Source organism: Apis laboriosa, unplaced genomic scaffold (genome assembly GCF_014066325.1).
Source record: "Apis laboriosa isolate Shangri-la unplaced genomic scaffold, ASM1406632v1 scaffold149_cov153, whole genome shotgun sequence".
NCBI classification, from domain to species: domain Eukaryota; kingdom Metazoa; phylum Arthropoda; class Insecta; order Hymenoptera; family Apidae; genus Apis; species Apis laboriosa.
Window position 1 is genome coordinate 721984 of NW_025221797.1, and position 16983 is coordinate 738966.

The following is a 16983-nucleotide window of genomic DNA, read 5'->3' on the forward strand; positions in this document are numbered from 1 at the left end:
GCCCGAAGGAGGAACTTCTAAAATCAATTAGCAGCCCCTTAGGCGATGGGGGTTCCGTTCCAGCGACTGTGGAAGGACCCTTTCCATCATAGGGTAAGGGGTGATAAGGAGGGGTCGACGTTTATCCCAATAGAGAAACCGGTGGAACAATCACGCCCGTTTCTATGAGTATCTACACGCTCACGGGATGGATGCGAGTCGTCGTGTGGGTGGGAGCTGCAGGGGTTGCAACGCCACGGTTCAACCCTTCCTCGCGGACAGCAACGTTCCTCGCTCCTCGCTGCTCAGATTATAGCGAGAAACCATCGAAGGTAATAGACGCTCTCGTTGGTTAAACATCTAAGTGTGAAATGTCTCGTCCTGAAGGGGATTTTTTAACATCAGCGTTATTCCATCTTGGATGATATTGTATAAAGGGGAACGCTCGTGTAAAAATCGGATGCAAAGCGAATTAATCGAATTAGAGACTTAATCATGAAAGTTGAAGATAATTATTATAAGAAATTTAGAATAAAATTTAGAATTTTAGAAATATATCAATTGGAGAGTGTGGAAATTAATTTAAATAAATTATATAAATATGAAGGAGTTTGGAAGTGTTTGAGTTTGATGAATTTTTATCCATAATAATAAATTATTATTAATTTTATAAATCTAAGAAAATTAAAATACGTGGATGATACTTTTTTTAATATTCTCGCAAATCTTCCATCTTATCTTTTTAAATTAATTCCAATGAAAGTACGCAAAATTAAATTCATCCACAAGATCTTTAACCCAGTCTCGAATTGCAATGCTTACCAATACAACGGATGGTTACATTGCTCGTTCCCCTCGACCAAAAAGCAAACGGAAGTTTGGCCAAAAAATTCATATTCGTACAACGCGGTTCTTCCCGGTTGGAAAAAGTTAATTATTTCCCCCAGCCAGGCGTCGAGAGCAATCTCCACACTCCATCCCACGTATTCATCGTTGGGAATTCGTGTATTCCATTTGGAGGAGCGTTTAAACTTTTACCTGGTAGGGACGTTTCGAAGGGGTGGGGGGAAGCTTAAGCCTCGCCAACTTTAACGATCCCCCTGTAATTCGTCCACCTGGAGTTGGAAGTCCAACCCGATGGATGGAGACACACTTCAACGGACGACACGCAATGCTCGGGGATCATTCTGCCCAAGTTTCTCAAGATCTTAGGGGCCTAGAGGTTAGGTCCTAACATTCGTATAATTGAGCGTCGTGTCCTTTCGATGGTTCTTCATCCCTTTGGAAATGTGGTGGTTGAAGAGTGCTTGGCTATTCTTGGCTGACTTTGTTTCGAAAGTTTCGAAGACTTTTGGAGCGGAAAAGACGATGAGAGAGAATTTAATGTTTAATAGTTATTATTGATCGACAAACTTTCAAAATTATAAAATTATCAAGGGACGATGGAACGATTTACAAATGGAAGTACATTGTAAATAAATTAGACAAAGGAATGTATATATTATTACTCGAGAAAAGAACGAATAACCAATAAAGTTAAACTTCATCGAATGTATGTATCTTACATCAAACAATAGAAAGATAATAAACTATATAAAAATCAATTGCAATAAATGTACATCTATATTATTCAAGATCACCATGTTGCTCCAACGTCTTGTTCATCTTATAACATATTATAATTAACATTATGCTTTCACCAAAACAAATCACGCAAAACATTCATTTACAATCAAACTCCAAAACAAGAAGAGCAAAGAGCACGGTTATACATCATCCGAAAACCTATTTGCCATAGTACAATGGGCGAAATTGCTGGTGATTAAATAGAGGCGCAATATTCACGAGCGTTCTTTCATCTCCTCGAGGATGGAGGGACTCGTTAAAGAACCTTTGTCGGGGAGGGGTCTGAGACGCCGGCGAAGAGAAGAGAAGGAGACCATCGCAAGAAAGACGGTTGGATCTAAAGATAGCGGCCGATTAGAGGCCGTTCCGACAACCCCTAGTCCAGCTTCTTATTGCATAGACCCGTTTCCACTCGTTCTACAGGAGGCTGCTGGAGTCTCTCTTCCCGTAGAGACTTTGAGAGGCGAGTTTCTCTCTTTGAAGAGACCCCTCGGTGACCCCTGGTTCGAGACGCGACAAAAAGGTCTGTGGTGGTCCTTCGGTGGCACATTTCTGTCCGATTGGAAGGACCAAAAGGACCGAGGGACACGCGAATCCGTTTAAATGAAGACGAAGGGGCCGCGCTTTCGTGAAATCATGGAATTTCTTAGCTTCTTCTGCTATTTCTTTTACTTCTTCTTTCCCCTTCTATCTGTGTTCGATGGTATTTCGATTCCATCTTGGATTGACTTTAGTTCCGTTTCGATTAACTCGTGTTTGTTTTTTTTTGAAGTGTTTCCTTGATTATTGGTGGAAGAAATGCTGGAGGATGATTTTTGGTACGTATATATCAATTTAGGGATCTTTAGTTATATTTAGGAATAGAGAAAATAGTTACTATGATGACACAGATTCGATTAGAAACAAATTCGTAATTGTTAATTCATTTTGAACAAGTTCTTAAATCCATTAACGCGAAAACGTTGAAAGTTTCAGGTGATAGAGCGAATTTAAGCTAGAGTACTAAAATATAAATAAAAAAAAAGCAAAATGTTTTGGAAGGATATAAAAGAAGTTTTCAAAGAAGTTTCGAAACCTTAAACCACTAAAAAAAAGTTTAAGATAAACGAAATAAATCTTACAAACTATTACTTTCAACAAACTTGTGAAAATTTGACATTATTTCAATTTTAAAGAATATTACATCCTCCTCGCTCGATAAACCTGTCAAGGAAAAAAAAAAAAACTCAATTGAAACTCATAAACTCATAAAACTCAATTGAAACTCATAAACCCCAAACTCGTACAGTCATCTCAATTTTGAAGAACATTATTTCACGTAACTCGATGAAACGCGTAACTCCGGGAAGGAAAGAAGATAAACTTAAATTCATATATAGTCATCCTTCTTCTTCCCCCATACATTATCACCCACACTTTACGCGCCACGGTTTCGAGGCTATTATAACTCCATCTCTGTCACAGGGGTTAAAAGCGATCGGGGATAATTTTTCAACTCTTCTGGTCTCGGTGAAACGTTACCCACGGGGCCAACTAATATAACGCAGAACGAACGAAGAAAAACGAGTCGAAGGCGACTCTCGATTCAGCGAATCGAATTGAAGGGTGGTCACGTGGTTCTGCTAAAACGATGTTGAATAGCTGGTAGGGTAAGTTCGGCCTCGGCTGTCTGGCAACTGGCCCTTCATCTCGTGAAACTTTAACGCGTTTACCTTGTACCGTCTCGAGGGCGATATATCCACGCTCGCGAGATGAACATCTTCCGAGAGAGAGATTTCGAATTTGGGACCTTTCACTCGTCATCGATCACTATTAGCTTCGTTCTCCTAGCTCCTTATTTCTCGTTTCGCTCGCGACAGGATTCGTTAGGGAACGTTGCGCGTGGAAAAAGGGTAAGAATCGTTTCTTTGGTCTTTTTTGGTGGTAGTAATTGGTGGTAAGAGTAGTTGGAAGAGTTTCTTTGATAAAGGTTTCTTGCATACGTAAATTTCATAATGAATTTGTGTTGGAAAATAAGTGGAGATATTTGTATGAGTTATGATTGATTATCCTGAGTTTGGATGTTAATTATCGAAGGAAAATGAGAGAGATGAATAATGTTGATGAATATGATGATAAGTAATGAATATTCATATCGTTATTTCAAGGTGTGATGATTAAATGAGTTACCAGAGAATGCAGAAATCAATATATCCATGGGAAAAGAACTTAACATTACGGTCACATAACGAATACTTTTCCACCGCACGGTTTACGTACCTCGATTCAAATGCAAATTAGCCCATGAGCTGCTAAATTTACAGTTTACTAACGAGCATTTAGGGATTCTGTGCAGGTTTCACCATCAAGACCCTTAGCTATTCAAGTTTCAACCCTTCCAAGTTAGGGGTTAATTGTGTCATCGCGATCGATCTGTTTGCGTAATTCGTCTGTTTCTAAAGTCTCCGATTAAACATATTGACACGTTATCTATTATAATCTTTTCACACACGTTTTATCGTAATTAAAAACTGAAAAATTAATATCCTTAATAATTAGAATTGTTAGGAAATTGTTGCATAGTATGTCATAAAAATCTCTTGACAAAAGCATCACTCATATCTGTTAATCACAGTCTGTAATAATTAAATATTCAAAAATTACACTCACCCTTTTTTAATTTCCAAATTTTCTTGTCGTTAATCGTATTCTTACATCTCTATTGTAAAAAGAAAATTCTTTCATCTCGAATGAATTAAAAACATCATAAATTGCAATATGTAAAAAAAAAAAAAAAAAAAAAAACAAAATGGAAAAACAGTCTGACGCTGAAGAATTATGGTTGCAGGTTTAGCAGAATGTTTTATAGCTTCTGTCTAGCGACATTTAGCCCGGTAAATAGCTTAGAGCATTTCACCGTCTCATGGAACACGTTCTCCGCATAGTTAGATAGAGGAATGGAATCATCCCTTCCCTCGCTTTATCATAGTTTCGAACTCTTGGATTATTTCGCGTGATTTATGTTTGAAATATTAATTACGCTCCACAATCCCCACAGTTTGACTATGTTCGATGTTCATACATTTTTCTATCTTAGATGTTATTACGTATTAGAATATACATTTTTTAAACTGCATCGATTTAAAATATTTAATATATATAATTGTATATTGTAAAATTTAAAATTTATTCGTTTACAATATTATTTAAAATTCATAATGTATAATAAATCATTTATTTATTATAATTTGTTCAATATTTTCTATCGCGCGTTTTATGCAAAAAAATTAACTTGTAATCCATTCAGATTATTTTATAATAGATTTTGATATCTTATCTTCTGATTCTTTTATGAGTGTGCTTTACTTCGAACTGCAACTTCTCAATTATTTGTATTATATATAATCATTTGTATTTTTATTTAAATTCGTTCATAATATTCAATGAAAAGATATATTGTAGTATTTGAATAAAATTTCGGAGCAATAATGATGCACAAAGAGCGATAATCTCGCATCGATCGTAGAGAAGCGAAAATAGTTGTTCCAGCTAATCTACTATCACCAATTCGAACGAAAATTACCGCTCATACACAACGTGCACAACGATAAGTCATATCGTTCGACGATTCGTGTGTAGCAGGGGCGGGGTAAACGCGAGTGACCAGTTCGAAAGTCGTAGGCAAATGGTGCGGGGGTGGCCCGTTTCCCGGGGGCAAATTTCCGATTTATTCAAGCCCGCTCCCGAATACTTGGGAGCCCATAAAGAGAATGAATGGGATTGTGGCGGTTGCAGCAATGCTTAGGGCTGCTTTAGGGGTTCATGAAATACGCGCTTGCTACCCTCTTTAGGCTGTGCTCTTTCTCTCGGTCTCCTTTCACCTTTGTCCCTCTCTTTCTAACCAAAACTTTCTAAAAACTATTCCATCAATCCATTTTATCATCTCTTCTTCTGTGTTATTACAATTGTATGTATCATTGTAATGTAATATTTTGCTTCTATTCTATATTGCTTCTTATTAATTCACTGAAATGAGATATGAATGGTAAATTTTTTTTAAAATAATCTTATAAAAATTATTATGTGTATTATATTATTATTGGTCAAATTATTTTAAACTTTCTTTATTTGTAATAATATAAAGATATAACTATTTATTAGGAGCATATTAGTTTCTTTGGTTCTCGATTCAATTAAAGTAGAATAGATTTTAAATTAATTTTGTTAAACAGATCACTTTTCTTATTCATAGCAACTTGTCGATTTTCTAATCAATTTCTAACACATTTCGAGCCACTAATATTATTAATTGTTAAATCATAAGAGAAGTCATCTTCCAATGTAACAGGAGATAATAATTTCATAAGAAAGTTTTCTCCAAAAAACAATCTATCTACAATAATTTCCACATCTTGTAATAATCTTATAAATTCAAAGAACGTTTCACGAATTCAAAATCTCCTCATTTTCGAATCATAACATTTTTTTCGTTTCATAACATTGAAAATAAATATCCTATACTTACATCTTTATCGAATCCTCCTCGGTTCCCGGTTCGTTTAACTCTCAGTCCACCCTCGCTCCCCTTCCCCGAATCGAAACTCTTCGCTCTCCGCGGGGTGGCCAGCCGATATTACCATGAATTTACATAGCCTCGCTCCGAACTCGAAACATATTGCGCCGCTTTGATTTATACGAAACATTTGCTAAATATTCCCGCTTAATCTCGGCTAGGCGGAATGCGACGTCGAACAAGTCAGCACCACGGTATTTCCTTCGACGAAAATCTGAGCGAGGGATCCGTACGAAAAAGGCCCTCGAGGGGGATCGCGATTTTACCCTCGCACGCGCGTCTTCTCTCTCTCTCTCTCTCTTTCTCTTTCTTTTTTTTCTCTCGATGAACGGAATTAACACTCGTATATTGGCTCGTACAGTAAAGGGAGCAGAACTTTGAAGAGGGAGCCGATTTTACCTTTTCTCCTTTTTTGCTTCTTTGTTGGGCTTTGAATGGATCATAAAACGTGGTAGGTTGTCGAGTAATTTGTTTATTTTTATTTTTATTTTTTTCTTTTTACTTTGATGATCGAGGTAATTTTCTTTGATTCAACGATAACGATACGCAAAGGTTATTCTTTTTCGAGAGATGTCGTATTAAATGCTTCTAAATGTCAGTGATGATGTAATTTCGTGATCTATTGATAAAAGTTAAATGTTTATCAAGTTAAGAAAACACGAGAAATCGAGATGGAAGAAGATAAATTCGTATCTCGGATAAACGGTAAGGGGGAAAGTAAAATATGAAAATGGAATCCGGAAACGTTGGAGAGAGAGTAAACTTCTCCCTGGTGAATATTGCAAGGAGAGATGGCGCGATGTATCTTGCCACGCCACCGTCTTCCCAAACAGCGATAATTTGAAACGGTACCCTTTGACTGCAGGCTATTTGGCGGTTTTCTCCAGATTCCAATCCCCATACCATGATACCATGATGGTCAGTCGGCCTAGTTCGTCTATTTGGCTTCCTCTGTAGAAAGGGAAGTGTTTCTGTTCCGTATAGGGAGGTTGATACTTAACTCCGAAGCCGGCCAAGTTTAAAACAGTATATACACCATTTACCATCAATTTTGAGATTTAAAAAGGATGCATATTGTGGGGATGCATAATTCTAGGGGAAAATTAATACGATTGTATAATTCTTTAGAAAAGAATTTAATTTTTAGTTAAAAAAAAAAAGATTAGAATTAATAAATTAGAATAAGAGAAAATATTTAATTTGTATCAAAATTTTATCAATTTATCTAATAAGGAAAATATTTCTATGAGATTTCAAATGATCAAATAATATTACCTTTTTTTTTCATATAAATACTTGTTTCACAACAGTGCACATTAAAAATATTATTTCAAATAAAGATATATATTTTAATTCATCCGTTTCAAATATCTTTATCATTTTCAAATCGCTCTAATAATAACTCACAAAACGTCTCTACGAAAAATCTCTATCCCAGCATTCGATTCTCCCTCGAAAACATATCTGCAAAAATCTGCGAGAGAGAGGCGGAACAAAAAAAAAAAAAGAAAAACACTCGAAAATAAATCCCTTACCCAACTTGCTCGCGAAGCAATCGACGATCGTCGATCATTAAACGCCTCTCGACTTTTCCGTTCGTGTCTTCTTCACCCTTCCGATCATACTTCCCCCGAAACGACGCCAGATACCACCCTCTGTCCCGTCCATTTCCGTTTTCGTTCAACCCAGCACCCGATCTTACTCCACCCCCAATATTTCTCTCTCTTTCTCTTTCTCTCGTTTTGTTTCATTTCCCACTTCACATATTCATACGCCGCTCTTTGCTCACGATAAATGCGCACCATTTGCATGTAGGGTCTCCGCTCTGGAACACCCCCCCCCCCTTCCATACACGCTCCAACCCTCCGGGGTCCCTATCCTCCGTGTCACTCCCCGTCTCCTTCCAACCCTCGACACGTTGGGTGGCCCGGTCTCCCCGGGGGCGCTCGCTTCGTCCACCCCTCCGCGGCTCAACTCCAGCGCGATAAGCCGCCCCCGGGGATCCGCGATTGTCTCGATTTATATGCATGCACAGACGTAGGCGGTGGTCCGTTGGCCACCACGGCTTTCGTTTCGAAGAGGAGAGCGGAGGAGGAGGCGAGGGTGGCACCGTGTGCAGCGGCAGTTGCGACCCATCGATAGATCGATCCTCGTGGCAGACAGTAAATATCGTTGATGAGCCGGCCCGGTCCTCGACGATTGGGACTTAGGGCCGGGTTAGGGAGGGAGGGAGGGAGGGATGCGCTTATCCCGCACGATTTGTCGAGTGGCAGAAATTCTCGCGCCACTCTCGCCACGCCATTGACCCTCCACCCCCTACAGCGTGTATATATATATAACTATATATATATATATATATATAGTTATTTATCCCGATTCTTTATTCTTGCGATTTTTTTTCTTTTCTTGATATTTTTTACACCCCTTCCATTCGAGATTTTTACCGAGGTATGGCGAGAAGGTGGTATACCTTGGGAGGGAGTCGCGTAGCTCTGGACGTTGTGAGGGGATTAACAACGTGCTGCTCCGGTAATTTTTTTCTTTTTCGTTTTTTTTTTTTTTTTTTTTTTTTACCCTTTCCCCTTTCTTTCGAAGCGAGCGAGGGAAATTGTTGCGAACGAGGGGCTTCCTGCGTGCATAGCGAAGCCCGTCCCGACGATTATCCGAATTAATTCGGAAATGTCCCCTTAATGACCGACCCGGCAATATTTTTATTCCCGGGCGGAGTTCACCGGTGACTGCGTGCCGTGTATTAAGTATGATGGCTTGGCTAATTGATTTTAAGGGGAATAACTCTTTGCTCGCGGCCGTTCATGGGAACTGTAAATGTTTTTTGGAATTATGAAATTGTCCTTGCATTTTTGTAAAATATAGGATAATAATTCGTCAGATTATTATAACGAAGTAAATTATCTATTGTATATTTCGTTGAATGTGTTCTTTTAAGTAATGTGAGCGTGAAAATATTCCAAATGGGGTTATTATTTTTTCCCATTATTCATTTATAAAAGAGATTTGTTTCATCTTCTATTTTAAATTATTATCAAATGTATTGACGAAATTCATAATTTTCAGGTGTCCCTGTGCGACGACTACAGTCTACCGGTCGATTTTGTTAATAAAAGACGTCCTGCAAGTGCTGCGGCTGCAACTTCTACGGTCCAGTGGGCGCTTCCAAGTCCTACCGTAGAGAACGTGAGTATTAATTAAATTTCAAAATAAATATTTGAGATTAAAATCACCTTATCAATATTTTTCGTGAGAATTTCGCGATCGCGAGGAACGAATTTCGTTTTCCAAACATAATGCGAATATGGTACAATTAAAATATAATTATAAAATGGAAATTTTACCACTTGCTACGTACGTACCGTTTACAACCATGTATTGGTATTCAATCAGATTTTATTCGGATTCTCTCGATTCAATAAACGTGCATTGTTCGTTAATCGTATCACCCGTATCATATTTCGTTTATCGTCGCTTGTTTTTCATCGATAAAGGATATCAATATTTGTACGCTCGTTCCAAATCGGAAAGATACGAGGTATTTCTATCAAATGAAAAAATATACACAAGGATTTTGAGCAACGAAATATTATTTACCGTCTCGTATACCATTAATTTTATATCTTCGCTTCTTTCTTTTTTTATCAATAATATTCAATAATGGCTTTGATCATGATTTATAAATATCTTTCTAAACAAAATAACAAAATCAATTGTTTAAAATTTCGATCAAATCGATCTTATCACTCAACCACGGCTTCCTCCCTTTGAGCACAGAATTGATACGAATATATAGTTATAATCAACAAACGAGAATCTTATCTTATCAAAGATAAGCTGCAAGAAGAATCTTTAAAAAAACTCTGATTCTCCAAATCTCGTTAATATACATTCGTCAATTTTAATAATAAAAAAAAAGAATCTGAAATTTTTCAATAATCGAGTATTTAAATTAATTCAACTCTCAATGAAAATCCACTTCATCATCGATTCGAAGCGTCGTCTTCAGCATCGATCCACTCGTAGGATAACGCTCTACGAATAACCAACAGTATTGATATTTTCTCGTCGCCGGCGGTCGAAGAATCGGTTGAAGGGAGAAATATAATTACGATGGTGACAAAATACCCGCTGGGCACGATGGAGGGTGGACTGGCAGCGTGCAAAAGGGGTGGAAGAAGGTCGAACGAACGAACGAACGAACGAACGGAAGGACGAAGGGAATCGTGCGAGCAGGGTGAAAAGAGAGATGGAGGTGACTTCCGGCGGTGCTTATAATTGTTCCACCACTCAGCTTCTGGTGCTCAGGATTGCCCGGAGCGGAGCGCCTAAATGTTTCTCTGCAGTCGAAATACCGCTTACCTTGACTGTGCTCCCCGGTGTCCTCGAAAGGACGTCGCGTTTACCGCGTTTACCGACGCCATCCTGCACGTGACACGGAATCTCGGCTCGCTTTGTCGCGGAAACCAGGTTCCCACGTTGAATATTGGATGCGAGTAAAATTGTTGATGCGGAGATCCTTGGAATATTTTCCGATTAAATGGAATTTGAGTATCTGGGGAAACAGTTTTACGATTAATTTTAATGAGTACTTATTTTTTCTTTTTTTGATTACGTGGAATTTAAGAGTGTGTTTAATATTATTTGGTTATTGGAGGTTATTTGTAATTAACAATGAATTCGAAATGAATTTTTGTTTTACGAATTAATGAGAATTGACAGAACTGTCGTCCCAAAAAAGCGCGATAAAAATCCTTAACAAATTAAATTATGCTCTTTCTCGAACAATATTCCAAAAAAATTATCATATAATTTTTACTATCTACTCATTGTGTAATACACAAAACCACATGATATAATAATAACGTGATATAAAAATATAAAATGGAATAAAAATCAAGAATTAGAATTCGAACCAAACCAATGTTCACAATTCATCTGCACCCTGCAGTCATCAACAAATTGCAAGCATCATTCGCTAGGCGACAAAAAGTTATTGTCACGAGTAAGGAAGAAGAGTCGTAAAGAAGAGGGAGATCGAAAACGGAGAGGAGACAAAGAGGTGGGGACACCTGCTCGCGACGAGAAGAAGAAAAGTTTTCCTTCGTTGTGTCGCCACGTCCCTCGAAAACGAAAGTGCTCGTCGCAACTGTGGTGTCAAAGGGGGGAGGGGGTGGTTCGTGGAGGGTGGAGGTGGAGGGCGACAAAGAGAGGAAACCGGGTGCCACTTGATTCAAGAGGGTGAATCGTTACGACTCTCCCGCTCCTCTCGTAAGCCCTACTTAATACTTTAGCGCTTTATTTTATGCGTGAGGTCGGGCTGTAGGTCGCATTTATCACTTTAACAAAGAGCCCTGCCGCGCGAGGAAAGTTCGAGCCGACGCCTCCTTGTTTCCTAGCGATGGAAATTTCGCGGTCGCGTGGTGGCGAAAGTGAAACGGGGATTTATGGTTTCCTAAACACTCTATCTTTCAGAGGTTTCAGAGGATGTTTAACCGGTGGATGAAGAGTGATCTTGCCACGATCGATGCTTTGGATTTGAGAAAAAAGAAATTTTACGTGATTCTTTTAATATCTATTGCTTGAGAGAGAAAGAGAGAGAGAGAGAAAGAGAGAGAGAGAGAGAGAGAGAGAGAATTTTTTTTTTGATTATTTTTTTTTTTTAAATAATTCTTACTTTATTTTTATATTAACATTTATTTATATGCAATTTGATGAATTTGATGAAGGGTAGTTGTTTGATGATGTAACGATCGATTGTAAGATGTGTAAGAGAATTTTTATTTGGTGATTATTCTTTTTCTTTTTAAGAATGTAATTATTGTTTTATTTCTATGCTAAAGCAATGTTTATTTATCGTGAAAGTGAAAAGGGGATTTATGGTTTCCTAAGTACTTTAGTTTCAGAGGATGTTTAACCGGTGGATGAAGGGTAGTTTTGGTAAGTCGATCGAGAAGTTGGTGTTTCTGAGAGGAGAAAATCTTGTATGATTTTTTATATTTATTGAAATTGAAAGAGAAGAAGTTTTTTATTCCATTTGATGGTCATTCTTTTTTTTTCCCTAATATGATTAAATTCTTGTTTCGTTTTTATATAAATCTAATGAATCACCGTTCAAATCTAAGAGAATTATTTTTAATTTTTTGAGAATTTAACAATATCTCGTATGAAATACTATTAAACGTTATAGGAAAGATCTATCACACCATAGATTCTTTCCCAAGGTAATAAACACTGTCGCCAACGTTGCCCTCACCTCTCGTTATTGGTACTGTTATTTATGGCAGTCTGACTACCCTCGTAGATTGGATCTTCAGACTGCTTTAATTGACATATATATTATTTGTTGAAATATTTTTTAAATATATACGTAGAAACGAGATATATAATGCTAAATTTTATTATTAATAGAGTTTATTAAGAAAGTAAATTAAATTCACATTCTTTGCACATTTAATTTAAACATTATTTTAATTTAAACATATTTAATTATTACACGTAATATTTCTCTACAATAATTTTTATTATTCTCAACTATTAATCAAAACTAAATCAATTAACACATCGATTTAGAATAATTCTTTTCTCGAATTTCAAATATCTTTCTCATTTCGTTTTTACTAGATAAGATAGATTCTCTATTACTGGATACCTCGATAGATTTTAGAAGAGACTATCGGATATGTTTCCAAAGCGTTAAACTTTGCAGGCTAAGCTCCTTCGACAGCGAAATTCACGCGACATTATGCGAGATCACGGAACTTTTCAAGGTTGTGTACCCCTCGATTTTTATTCAGCTCGAATGAAATCGAATTTTTTTCTAGAAAAGACCATTTATTGTTTCTAACTTTTGTATCACGTATCACTCAAACTTTAATTCTTTATGAATTTAATTATCAATGGTTCAAAGATTCATTGATCAGATTTCGTTTATTTCGTGCATATATAGTAATAGCAAAATGATACCTACATGTCGAGAATCACGCGCGCGAAAGCGAGATTATGGGCTGGATAATAATCGCGGTCAATTATAATACGACGGTCGTATAATCGGATTAAAGTCCGATAAACCGATGGGATTATTGGCGGACTGTTAACGTAGTTATTCGTGCTAACTGTGGTCTAATGCTGTCCGAGATAATGATGTTTAAAATTCGAAGGGATTTAACGTGTTACACGTCATAACAAAATTGGGCCTATTTAACTTAACAAATTTTGCAAATTTCTATTTTATTTAATCTGTAATATTATCATAGGTAATATTGTTAATTCAGTAATGTATTTTAAAGATGTATCATTTTAATATTTTTTCTTTTAATTTGATTTTATTTTTGATGTTCAATGATCGTTCAATTAGTCAACGTAATTTATCTGTTGTGTTATTTCTGAAAATGTTTCATTGATTTTGAATTTCACAATTCTTAATTATTAATGTTCTCACGTGAAAAATTTGTTTTTGTTGTTTCTATTATTTTGTATTTTTATATTCCAATTTGGAATAAATTATTTAATACAACAAATCAATTTATTTTTCAAACAGTTTGTAATTTCTTTGCAAACATTTTTATCTTCGAGTAAATATATCTGTTCATATTATTTGTTATCTTTATTTTTAATAACATTAATAATTAAGAATAATAAAGATATTTACGTTGCTTCAAATTTATTTTCATTTTATTACGTCATATTAATTTATTCAAATTACTTGCATATTTTAAATAATGTATATTTACTTTCTTTGAAATTTTTTATTCCCTGCAAATAAAATAAATTTGTTTCCCTTTATATCATTCATTCGCTTTATTGTGTTATTAAACTCTGCAAGTTTCCACTGTAATAATACGTTGATTAAAGTTCGCTCATCAATCTTGATTCGCATAATCGTTTGCTTCATAATCTGTAAATTTCGATATTCATCACAAGCCCGATAATCGAGCATCTTATCCTCTCTATCTTCTGGGAAATTGTGCTAATTACGTAGTAATACAAAATTAAAACGATTTTTATAATGCTCCCTTTATTTCATCGTTGCTCAAGTATTCTCGAGTTAAATACAAAATTGCAAAAGAAGAAAAAAAAAGGAAACTTCGTTATTTCTCTGAAATTCCTACTCTTATTCATTTTCAGATAATAGAATGAAAATTCTATACAAAATTCGTTCGAATTTAGATGCGATTTAAGGAGTGAATTTAAACTATGGACAATAGGAAATACATTTAAATAGTTTCTTTGTGTAATTACTTGTGTAGGAAATTCTATCAATGATCTCTTCTATGAACAAGTATGAAAACTTAATTTAAAAAGTTACGACATACTTTGCATTAATTTTAAATCAAAGATCTAAGTTTGAAAACTTTAAAAAAGATATTTTAAGGAAAATTTTTCCTTTAGAATTTCTTTCTCCATCATTTCATCACTTAAATGCACTCTAAATTTTATGGAATGTATTTTAATTCTCATTCAACCACGAAATATCATACATACCTAGATACGTCAAGTCTTGCAACCAGATTTGGTTCATCGATCATACACTGCTCAAACACATTTCAAACTGTTCCATATCGTTCTCCTCAATCTGTCTTTTTCCACTTACACGCTGACATATCAGCTAACAAAATCGATCCTTGCATCAGGAACACGAGTAGTATAGATAATATATGAACGGTATCGTCCACGGTAATGCACCATCATCTCTATTAAAATGAATTTATAATAATATAATAATATACAATAATACAATAATATAATATTTAAATTTTTCAATTTCATCAAGAAGATATATGAACCGTAAAAATCGTGTTGTATTATCTTTGATTCTCTTAATTATTCCAATTCACAATTTCTGAACATTCTTTCAAATAGGATATTGCAGCTTATCAATCATTCACTACCATATATTCTCCTCTATTTTAAAAATAGAGAATTAAATTAATCAAATAACTATGATTCTACAAATAATTGTATAAATTACTAAGATTATGTAATTAAATTGGTATATAAATGCAAACGTATTCATAAGTATATAATTATATAAAAGAAAGAAATACACTTAGGATATTAAAAGATATATTACATCATAAAATCTTTAAAAACAAACTTACCTGTTCCAATCCACCCTTCCACGATTTCTTCAACAAACTCAACATAGTCATCTCCAAGACGCGTCTCATATTCCGGCTTAAGAATCAATCGGCAAGATGATCGAATTTTCAACAGTCGATCGGTTCGCTTGCCACGCCGACAAATTCCCAACTTCTTTCGCCTGCGGAAGTTACCCTCGTAATTTCCGTATAAACATCCACGAATTTATCTGTTCCAACGACGAAACCAACGCACCAACAAAGAAAGGAGGAGGAGAGGGGAGGGAGAGAGAGCAGGAGAGATAGAGCCAGAAGGCAATCGGTTTCGAAACAACCCCCGGGGGCCACGACGCTCAACTTTGGCAGGAGAATTCCAATTTTGGCCTCTTTCAATTTAAGGCTACTTGTCTTGCCTGTCCTCTTCTCGCACGCCTTGCAACAGCCTCCGTCATTTCAATTCGTCTGTCTTCCTCTCTTCGAGCAGAGAACCGTGATACAAGCTTGTGGCGGAAGTGCGAGGAGGAGAAGTTTCCGCCGCCATTGATCAGATGCCTTCCTTTCGACGAGTATTTCTTTCTTTCTTTTTCTTCTTCTTCTTCTTCTTCTCCTTCTTTTTCTTCTCCTTCTCTGTCGCGTGGAGGGAGGGAAGGGAAGCCAGAGGCCATCGTTATTGCTTCTATTATCGTTATTATCATTAAAATCGAAAGTTGGCGAGCTCTCCTCCATGAATTGTTGAAGGTTTTCTTTTGGATGGTGGAGGATCGATCGAAACACGCCCCATTGTGCACGCACCTGTTTAATAACGTGGACGTTGCTCGAGATCGAGGAAATAAGAGTGATAGGGTCAAGATGAATGGAGACTGGATTTGTGGATGGATGGGATTTTTTTGTTTTTAAGATTCGAGGAACGAGGAACGAATGGATTTGACGTAGTAGAATGAGATTGTTTACCTTTGTGTATGTTGATAATTGGGTGTACATTGACTTGTTTGGTGATGAAATATTATATTATATAAATATAATATTATAATATTTATTAATATATGTTCCATTTATTTTTTTAGAAATCTTTTTCTAAATAACTTTCATCTGATTTGAATTTATTCACCTACCATCTCATTTATATTATTACAAATATAATAAATAGACATTTGTATAATAATGTCTATAATATTTTTATTAAAATATTCTTTCCTCCAAATATAACACAAAAGCAAAAATAATTAATACTTAAAAAATAAATTAACAAACGAAAAATTAAACTTATATTTTCACAAACAACCATGGAAGAAATAAATAAGAAGCTATAATCAGAAGGGAGGAGAACTCGTTCAAGAAATGAGATTCTTACATACCAGTGGAAAACAACATCAAATTAGGCGGCACAAATTATTTGGTCGGTAACAATTTGGCATCGAGCTAGCCAAAGCTTGGCTGGCTAACAACGTCCAGCTTCGACCCTTTGGGGATACCATCAACGGGGGTTATTGCACGAGTTTCTTCGACTAAGCACGCGACACGTTAGTCCAACGCAATTCCATGCCCTGAGCACGGCCAATTGCGGTAATGCGTTGGCCGACCGAGTCGTAGAATAAACATTTTTAACTTTCTCCTCCTCTTAAACGGAACAACCGTGTACCCCGTTTCGTTTCCTGTTTTCCTCCGAGGATATCTAATCTCCGCGCTTAATAAAAGGTACTTAACATTCTGGTGAATTAATAGAACGTCTTGAACGTT

General features: G+C 36.2%; 1 protein-coding gene across 1 annotated transcript in view; it reads left to right on the forward strand.

The window, feature by feature from the left end:
• LOC122710532 (putative uncharacterized protein DDB_G0282129) overlaps positions 1-16983 on the forward strand; it is a 57203-nt gene continuing 40220 nt past the window's right edge. The window contains exons 1-2 of the mRNA XM_043928440.1: positions 1-93; positions 9233-9352. Of these exons, the coding sequence (XP_043784375.1) occupies positions 46-93; positions 9233-9352 (168 nt within the window). The 5' untranslated portion in view covers positions 1-45. The remainder of the gene's footprint in view (positions 94-9232; positions 9353-16983) is intronic.